The sequence below is a fragment of the Podarcis bocagei genome (assembly GCF_964188305.1).
Source record: "Podarcis bocagei genome assembly, chromosome: 16".
Lineage (NCBI taxonomy): Eukaryota > Metazoa > Chordata > Lepidosauria > Squamata > Lacertidae > Podarcis > Podarcis bocagei.
Window position 1 is genome coordinate 27,642,507 of NC_138142.1, and position 9,733 is coordinate 27,652,239.

At 49.1% G+C, this 9,733-nt stretch overlaps 1 protein-coding gene across 3 annotated transcripts; it reads left to right on the forward strand.

Moving 5' to 3' along the window:
- Positions 1-372: 372 nt before the first annotated feature.
- Positions 373-9,359, forward strand: LOC308576258 (toll-like receptor 2). 3 transcript variants are annotated; one of them, XM_081175444.1, is made up of 2 exons: positions 373-479; positions 5,722-9,359. In XM_081175444.1, the coding sequence occupies exon 2, from the start codon at positions 5,747-5,749 to the stop codon at positions 8,237-8,239; it is 2,493 nt and encodes an 830-aa protein (XP_081031570.1). In that variant the 5' UTR covers positions 373-479; positions 5,722-5,746; the 3' UTR covers positions 8,240-9,359. The 3 variants fall into 3 exon arrangements, with proteins under 3 accessions (XP_081031570.1, XP_081031572.1, XP_081031571.1); XM_081175446.1 differs by having other exon boundaries at positions 401-512; XM_081175445.1 differs by lacking the exon at positions 373-479 and adding an exon at positions 1,413-1,560.
- Positions 9,360-9,733: the final 374 nt, after the last annotated feature.

A 9,733-nucleotide genomic window follows, 5' to 3' on the forward strand; every position in this document is an offset into this window, starting at 1 on the left:
CCTACCTCTCACAGAGCTACAATTCCCAGAAGACTTAAACTACAGTTCCCAAAATTCTTTTTTGCGGGGGGGTGCTTTAAATGTAGCAGTGACGGTAGGGGGGGCGGAACTGTATACATAGAAGGGCTCCCCCCAAGCTGAGGGGGATTCCCATTCAAATAATGTTTGTGCACCGCGTCATGTAATCAATTATGAGGGGCGGGGCTTACCTGCACCCCCCCCAAAAGCCTCGCAGGAGCCGGGTTGGGGGGCGGGGGGAGGTAACAGATAAAGCCCCGCCCACCGCGGGCTGGCGGAATAACATGCCAATGGGGAGATGTCCCTTTAAGAAGCCACGCCCCTCCTTTTTGCTGGGTTTAAAGGAAGGCGTGTGCCCGCTTGGCAGCTGTGGCGCGCGATGTGGCTGCGCGGGATGATCACAGAGGACTAGGAGGCTGCCGCCTGTTTTGTGCTTTGGATCTGCGTACGCGGCAGCCGAGGTAAAGGAATCTGCTCACTTCTTCCGCGTGACGGTGGGTTTGTGTGTTTGTCCGTCCCGCAAACGCCTGACTCAAAGGGAAGCTTTGTATGTATTGCTAATCCGTGGTTTTAGAAGGCTGCCTTGCGCTGGGATTTGTGGTTTTCCAGGCGTGACTGTCCATGCCTGCCTGTTATTATTGTCATCTTCCAGAGAGGGGGGAGCGACTAAGTCTCGGGCTAAGCGATCCTGTGAAGGGCTGCAGCTCACGGGGAGAGCACCGGTCTTGCAAGCAGAGGGCCTCGGGTTCAATTCTTCTCCCGGCAGGGCTAGGCGAGACTTCTGCCTTAAGCCCTGCAAGGCTGCTGCCAGTCCGAGTTGGCAAGGTGGACCAGTGGCCTGACTCTGTGCAAGGCAGAGTGTTCCTAATCACTTCTCCAGATAGCCAGCCTCTTTCTCCCCCTGCCTAGCCCTTTCTCACCTGCAATTGTGATTATTGGCCTACACTGCAAGGCTGTAGAGTTTACCCGCTGAAATGCCGTCTAGGTTGGCTTGCATTGCAAGATGCCTGGCAGGACTTCTCTCTTTCTGCCACTCTGGAGAGCAAAGCTGTCAACTTCCCCCTTTTCTTGCAAGGAATCCTATTCGGAATAAGGGAATTTCCCTTAAAAAAAGGGAAACGTTGACAACTATGCTGGAGAGTGACATCTGTTTTCACGGGGAGAATTTTATGTGTTGAGATATTTCATTTGTTGCCGGCACCCTTCTGTCTCTGGAGATAATGGCTTTGGGGGGGAAGTCAAATCATTGGAGAGTTACAGCTCTTGCTGTGCCTGCAGAGACTGATATGAGACATGTTTTATTGCAAATGGGCAAATAAAGACGTCCGGTTGTGCTGCTGCAGAGGCACCATGGCGTTTTCTTCTCTCTGCTCTCCTCCCAGCGGTTGTTCCTCCTCTGGTCACTGCTGTGGCTACACGACCTAAATGTCCGTCTCCAGGTGCTGCCGTCTGCAAGGGATTCCTACACAGCTGGGTTGATGTTGCCAGCCTTCAGTTGCAGTTGCAGACATCTTTTGTAGTGCAAAGCTGGTCTGCCAACAGGTCAGGCACCTGAAGCCCACTCCTTGTAAAGCGCCTCCTTGGAGATCCATTTTCCATTCTGTGTGCATGACCGAGATCGGCATAGACATCTCTGAGACAGAAGTGCAAACATGCTGGGAATGTGTGCTTGGGAGAGGACATCTTTGTTTGAGAATGTCCTGCCCAAAGTCTTCCTGATGTAGAGCATATGGAAGGCATTGAGGTGTCTGTCGCTCCTGGCAGGTGCCCACAACTCACTTCCATAAAGCAGCATGCTCTGTGTGTAGGCTTGGCATTGGCCATTATTAGCATCCCCTTCTCCCATTCCCTTTTGGAGAGGGGAGCCATTGCCGTAGCTGCCTTTCCCAATATACTTGTCCAGCACAGCGTTGTTGGAAAGGTTGCTGGTTACAAAGGAGCCCAGGTAGACAAAATTGTCTACCACCTCAAGTGTGTGGTCACCAGGGCTGATGTTTGGAGTGCCGGTGACGTCCTGACCGGGGATGTTGGCCTTCGTCAGGCAGATAGTGAGGCTGAACTCCATGCAGGATTGGGCAAAACGGTTGATGAGACTCTAGGGCTTTCTCAGAGTGCACTGTCAAGGCTGCGTCATCTGCAAACAACATCTTTTGGGGTGGAGATGTGCCGGGTTCAACAGCCCCCCCCCCCCCGTCGCTCCTTGAATGGAACTATGTACAGGGGTACCTCGGGTTAAGTACTTAATTCGTTCGGGAGGTCCGTTCTTAACCTGAAGCTGTTCTTAACCTGAGGTACTACTTTAGCTAATGGGGCCTCCCGCTGCCGCTGTCGCGCGATTTCTGTTCTTAACCTTGGTTTATTAAACTTAAACTTGGTTTCTTAAACTTGGTTTATTAAAAAAAATAAGATATATACAGTAGTACCTCTAGTTACGTACTTAATTCGCTCTGGAGGCCCATTCTTAACCTGAAACTGTTCTTAACCTGAAGCACCACTTTAGCTAATGGGGCCTCCTGCTGCTGCCGTGCCGCCGGAGCACGATTTTTGTTCTCATCCTGAAGCAAAGTTCTTAACCTGAAGCACTATTTCTGGGTTAGCGGAGTCTGTAACCTGAAGCGTATTTAACCCGAAGCGTTTGTAACCCGAGGTACCACTGTACTGTCTTCTGTCACGCTGAAGACACGGGAGAGCAATAGGAATAAAAATATGCCAAAGAGATTTGGAACGAGAACACGGCCCTGTTTCAGTAACTCCTACGAAGCTCAGTTGTGTGTGATATAATGGTGCCTCTGAGCACATGCAGAGCACCTTCCCTCACCAGCGAGTTAATCTAAAACCAGCCCCTGTATATCTGATAAATAACAGCAGGGGGTTCTGAGGCAGTGAGCTCCCCTGGATTTCTGCCCATTACACACACATTACACAAACTAGTCACGGGCTAATGGCTGATATATTATTAACCCATGACTGCTTTTTACCAGCAGTGACTCCTGGGTGTGCTTGCTTTTACTGGCTGTGTAATGGGCAGAAATCCAGGAGGTAAAAGAGGACCTTTTTCTGGAGTTAGTGTGTTTTGTAATGAATGTGTGTTCACTCTTATGCTCACAAGAAGTTCACATGCAAAAGGAATAAAGAAAGGTTGGTTTAGTACATGAAATGAAAGTGTCGGTGTGTCTGGATGCTGATTCAGACAGCCAAGTTACAATACAAGCAGGCGTCAACTTGTACAGTAAATGCACATCTTGAGTGAAAAGAGGATCCTTAAGTATTCCAAAAGAGAAAATGAGTGACAAGACTCAAAAGTAAAGCAAGAAAGAGAAGAGGGAGGGCATATCTGTCCTGAGGCGAAGGCCTTTTTAAAAATGGCCTTGGTTTTCAATAAAGCCTCACTTACACCATATATTTAAAGCATTTTAAACTCTCATTGCTTCCTCCAAAAGATCCTGGGAGCTGTAGCTTCTTAAGGGTGATGAGAGTAGTTAGGAATTCCCCATCACCTCCACCGATTCTCCAGCCAGAGCTAAAATTCCCAGAGTAGTTAACAACCAGTCATCCTTCACAGGAAATGGTTGCAAGCACAAACTGTTGGAGCTTTGGGGAGGGGGTGATTGGCCAGTGACTGCGGTGTCACAAACACACCACTTCCGCCCCGATCTTCTTGGTGCACACTTTGGAATCTTGTTTAAAATGTTTTGTGGGCTTAAGGAATAAAATAAAGTGGGTTTTTGATAAAATCATTATAAATAAGCAAATGTATATGCTGCCTTTTAAAAAAGGGTTTAGAAAAGCAAGACCGATGCATGAAATGGTGTTAGATATGCTGTCTTTGCAGATGAGCATCCTGGCAAGCTGCATGCTAGCCCCACAGCTTGGAGCCCTCACTCTAGGGTGCATTTGCTTTTATCCACCATGTGCCATCCCATTTGACACTGCTTAGCTGGAGCAGACCAAAGGTCCATTCTTGTCTCTAGCTGGAGGCTGAGTCAGTTCACAGAATAAACAAGATGAAAGCAGTGTCCTTAAGAACTCAGTTTTAAAAAAACAAAAACAAAATTGATGTTTAATTTCATGTAACAAAACATACCCACGCAAGGAATACAGAGTTTAGTAGTTGTTAAGAAAACAACAAAAAATGGAGGCTGATAGTTGTCATTTTAGACATTCCAAGAAAGGCAATCGAATGAAAGTGTATATCAAAGTTATGCCACGCTTCTGGAATTTGGCTTCTATTCTGTATGTCTAAGGAGTTAGTTTTAGTTCATTTTGTGTGTACGGCATTGCTGGTAAACTTACGAGTCCCCCCTCTTCTTTCACAGCAAAATTGGTGATATTCCAATGAAAGGGGGGAAAGTAAGGAAATTTGCCTGGGTTTTTTAATCCCCTCTCCTTTGAGGGAACAAAAACCAACTAATTTAATGGGCGATCTTATCACTAGACTCCCCAGCTGCTCTCCACGAAATGGAAGGGTGGTAGTTTATAGGAAGGGCCTTGTCTGATTTGCACATCAAGGAACTTCTGATCAGCTTCCAATGAGCTCTCTGGCTTTCCCAAGACACAGTTTGAAACTCAGTAAAGCATGAGACTGTTCTGTTTTAAATCTGGAAGCAATGGATAGCTGGATGGCTACTGCTAGACCAAAACATTTAATGGGCTGGGATCAATTTGACTTTACCCAGCACTAATGTATGAGTATCATCCACTCCAGTGGGTGAAGGCAGCCTTCAACTGTTACTGGAAAAATCCGAGGGCTCCCTTGGACAAAAAGTAAAGACACCAACCAGAGTAAATTGGAGCAAATCAGCAGCCTGTAGGCTTGTCCTTTATTGAACTGTTGCAACAGGGTGCTCCCCTCACTTGCAGGAGAGAGGAAAAGACAGAGAAAAATGGTGTGCAAGGCCTTATAAAAACTTTTGAAATTCCCACCCTGTAGATCAAGCCCACCCCCAGAAACATCATTCATACATCACAGAAAGGAGGGGTTGAGGGAGGGGTGGTGGTGGTAACCTGAGTGTCCTGTCACCTGGCTGGTTCCCTTCTCCCCCTCCCCATGAGTCATTTTCAGAAGACAAAAGGTAGTTGCAGTTTCCTGCCCCCTGAGGGTGAATCCAATCACTGTTCTTTTGTTATAGTCCGTGTTGAATCCACTTGTGTATGCAGTCCATTGTGTTGTTGATGGTCTTCTGTCTGAGACCATCAGGGTTGGCATTAGCAACTGGGCAGGGCTCCTGTGGATGTGCTGCTATGCTCAAGGGATTATGGTGGCCTGTATCAAACCTTCCCCATTTTGTAGTCCTTCCTTCATGGAGTAAAATAAAAGTGGAACAGTGCAAATCCAATGTATGGTTGATTTTCTATGAATTTATAACAGAAGCATAGTGTATGAGTGTGTGTGAAGTTTGTACAAACTGAATGATTGGGGGGGGGTTCCTGCTACACCCTGTACCTGCCGTCCTTCAGAAGTTTTGGATTCCCAGCTGTCATTAGCCCTAACCAGTATGGACAGTGGTCAGGGATGATGGGAGCTGTAGCATAACAATATCTGTGAGGCACTAGTTTCAGGAAGGCTGTGTTAAGGGAGACAGCTGCTTTGTTACTTCCAGGAATTAAATTTAATTCAGGGTGGGGGGAATTAAAGAGTGTGTTAGCAATATAGAGAAGAGTTTTGATTTACTGTCTTGGTTTTCGTTTTCCTTCTCCACTCAGGTTGACAGTAAAGATGTGAAGTGGCATGGAACTGCCGCCCATCACCGTCCTGGCGTTGCATTTGGCGATCCTGGCTCATGCGAAACCTCCTGAAGCATCTCTTTGCCAGATCTCCCTCAAGGCAGCTACTTGCCGAGGTCAGAACCTGCTCCGAGTCCCTAGGGATCTCCCAGGCACTCTGGAATCATTGGACCTATCTTACAATAAGATTCAGCAGGTCACCCGCAGGGATTTCTCTGCCTTGACCCAGCTGAAAAGCCTGAATTTGGATTTCAACAACATCTTGTCTATCGCTGACGATTCCTTCGCCTCCAACGTCCTCTTGGAGCAGCTCAAACTCTTCAACAACTCGCTGAGGGAGATCCCGTCTCAGGTGCTGAAACCGCTGAGGAATCTGAAGGTGCTGGAAATGTCGAACAACTTTTATCCCCGCTCGACGCTGGACGGCGTGTTCGGCACTTTGAAAAACCTTGAAACCCTCTCCATGGGGGGCCCTGCTGTCCACACGGTGGGAAGCCAGGACTTCCTTCCTTTGAAAGACACCCCGTTGAAAAAGTTTGCTCTGAAAACGGCAGCCAGTTTGCAGGAGTATCAACAGGGGGCCTTTTCCAAACTCAACACCACCGATTTGTGGTGCGACATGTCGCTGGACGGACACACAGAGGTCTTGCCGCTGCTGCTGCGGGACTTGAGGGGAAGGCCTCTGCGATACCTCCATTTCCGCAACCTCTTTGAGTTCACGTACTACACAGGCTCTACGGACCTCTTCCACGACTTGGCTGGGGTGGAGGCCACAGAGCTGGTCTTCCGCCGGGGGAAATTCAACGAGAACTTGCTGCGTCTGATCCTGCTGAACGTCCAGAGGTCTCACGTGCAAGACCTGTCCTTCATAGCTATCGATTTTGCGCGGTCGCCCAAGTGGAAGGCGCCGGAAGCTGGCATGGCCAACCTCACCCTGCGGCGGTTGGTTCTGGTGGACATCAGCAACCCAGACGTCCTGCGTTTCGACTGGACCTTCACGTGGTTTGCAGGCGTGACGTACCTCTCCATCATCAACGTCAACTTCAACATGGTGCCTTGTGATGCCTGGAAGGAGATGAGGAACGTGGTGGCTTTGAACGTCTTCAACAACCGCTTGCAAGATGGCTACGTCTACAACGAGGCCTGCCAGTACCAGGGCACTCTGCCCAAGCTGGAACAGCTTGACCTCAGCTACAACTTACTAGTCCACCTGAGCACCCTTGCCAAGTTGACCTTCAGTTGGTCCCGACTCGCCAAACTAGACCTGACCCACAATCACATTGGGGGCTCAGGTCGGTCCCCCTGTACGTGGACTCCCAGTCTGGTTTGGCTGGCCCTGCCTTACAATGCAGTTACCACGGAAATCTTCCAGTGTCTCCCCACTACTTTGCACTTTCTGGACTTATCGTATTCCCAGCTGGAACGGCTAGATATGGGCTACTTCGAGGTCGCTGTTGACCTCCAGGAGCTACTGCTGAGTGGGAACAAGATCAAATTCATCCCTACAGAGTGGAGATGCCCAAACTTGAGGGTTCTGGAGTTGGATGGCAACTCTTTTGGCGTCATCAACAAAGGATCCTTTGTCAACATGCCTCGTCTTGCTCAACTGAAGGCGGGCAACAACCCTTATCACTGCATCTGTGATCTCTACAGCTTTGTTCAAGAGACACTGAGGAACGGGAAACTCAGGCTGCAGGACTGGCTGGCTGGATGGACCTGTTACCACCCTGAATTCTTGTTGGACACTGCGGTGGCGGCTTACGTCCCGAGGGTGACAGAGTGTGACGTCACAGTGGTGGTGGCCATTGCAGTCTCCATCACAGCTGCGGTGCTGATCGCCGGCATGGTTCTGTGCTGGAGGTTTGATGTTCCGTGGTATCTCAAGGCCACGTTCCAGATCGTCCGCTCCAAGTACCGAGCCGGCCGCTCCCAACTGTCACGGCAGTTTGCCTACCATGCCTTCATTTCCTACAGCTGCTCCGACGCCGAATGGGTGAGGCGAGAGCTTCTGCAGAGGCTGGAGGCTTCCCGCCCGCCGTACCGCGTCTGCATCCACGAGCGCGACTTCACGCCGGGGCGATGGATCATCGACAACATCATCGACAACATCGAGAACAGCCGCAAGGTCATCTTCGTCCTCTCGCGTAGCTTTGTTGACAGCGACTGGTGCAATTATGAGCTCTACTTTGCCCACCAGCGGGCCGTGGGCCTGAGCTTCGAGGACGTCGTGCTGGTGCTGAAGGAAGCCATTGACCTGCAGGCGTTGCCCAACAAATTCTGCAGGTTACGGAAGATGCTGAGCACAAAGACTTACCTGGAGTGGCCTTCAGATCACAACCGGCAGGCCTTCTTCTGGGTCCAGTTGACATCTGTGCTGGGTAAAGCCGAGCCTGTCAACTCAGACCCAAGCAGTGACCCAACTGATGTGAATGGGGCAGTTGACAATCATCTTGAGATGGGTCCTATAGCTGAAGAAAACTGTGTTGGATGTAGCTGAGTTCGGCAAGGATTAACTCAAGCCAAGGCTCAACCACTAGACTTATTGTTCGGTCATCTATGTCTGACTTAGAAGTGTTGAGGTCAATGCAATAAGATGCTTCTGGTGTGGAGATGGGGGGAGGAAAGTGATGGAGCCTAGGAATTGGGCTTCCTCTTGGTCCAACTAGCCACCGCTGACCACTGACTGGCTCTCCTGGCAGAGAGGGAGCTGCTTTACTCATTGCCTGCGAGTAAACCCATATCTTAAGTGGCGATGCCAAGGACTGAACCAGAGACCTTCTGCCTGCAGTGCATGTGCTTGACCACTGGGTGGTGCTTCCTTCCCAGTTGAGTAGCTGGCTCTTGGCGTAAATGACAAAATAGGATTATGCACAGGAAGCTGCCTTATACTGAGTCTGGCCATTGGTCCATCCAGTTCAGTATTGTCCACACTGGTTGGCAGATACAGGTCTCCAGAGTTTCAGACAGGGGACACTGCCAGCTCTGTCTGGAGAGGTGAGGGATTGGACCCGGGACCTTTTTCTCTGCCGGGTGAGCTAGAACTTTCCTCCTAAAACTAAATGCAAGATTCTAGTCCTCATTGGATTGATTTAAAAAAGAACAGAAGGAGCTGCCTTATATTGAGCCAGACGAGTGTTCCTTTGACTCAGTATTGTCTACACTGATCAGCAGCAGCTGTCCCAAGGTTTCAGGCAGGAGTCTCTCACAGCCCCACCTGGAGATGCCTTCAGGGATGGAACCTGGGGCCTTCTGCATGCAGGGCAGGTGTTCTGCCACTCGGTTTATGGCTCTTCCCCTAACCCTTGGGAGATAATAGTTTTCTACTGCATTTAAAAGGATGGAAAGATGGAGGGATTCCCTTTAGAAATGTTACTTTAAAGGAGAATAGCCTGGTTTACGAGGGATGTTGAAGGAAGCTAGTTCTGAAAAGTATCAAGACTCAGGAGGGGCAGGATTGACCCCCCAGGATCAAGGTAGGTGGGTTGTCAAGGTAGCAGTGACCCACACTTCTTTTTGACATTTCTTGCTCAAAAGTCTCCAGCTAGTGTTCTATTTGTGTGGCATTTGTTTTTGTGTTATATATATCTTATTTTTTTTAATAAACCAAGTTTGCTCCAGTCTTGTATTTCTCCTTTCTTAAAAATCTCTTTTCATCCTCGTTAAGAGGATGCTGGTTTTGTGGTGGGTGTGATTGCACAATGAGGGGCTGGAAGGGAGCTGGGAGCTGGGAGTGTTTTTGTCCACTAGGGGTTGCTGCACCAATGAATGAGTTTCTAAAAAGAACTAAGCTAAACAAAGAGTCCCAAATGTTGTACAGTGGTGCCCCACAAGACGAATGCCTCGCAAGATGAAAAACTCGCTAGACGAAAGGGCTTTTCGGTTTTGCATTGCTTCGCTAGACGAATTTCCCTATGGGCTTGCTTCGCAAGACAAAACGTCTTGCGCTTTTTTCTTAAAGCCGCTTGAAGAGGCTCCGTTGCAACGGACTGTA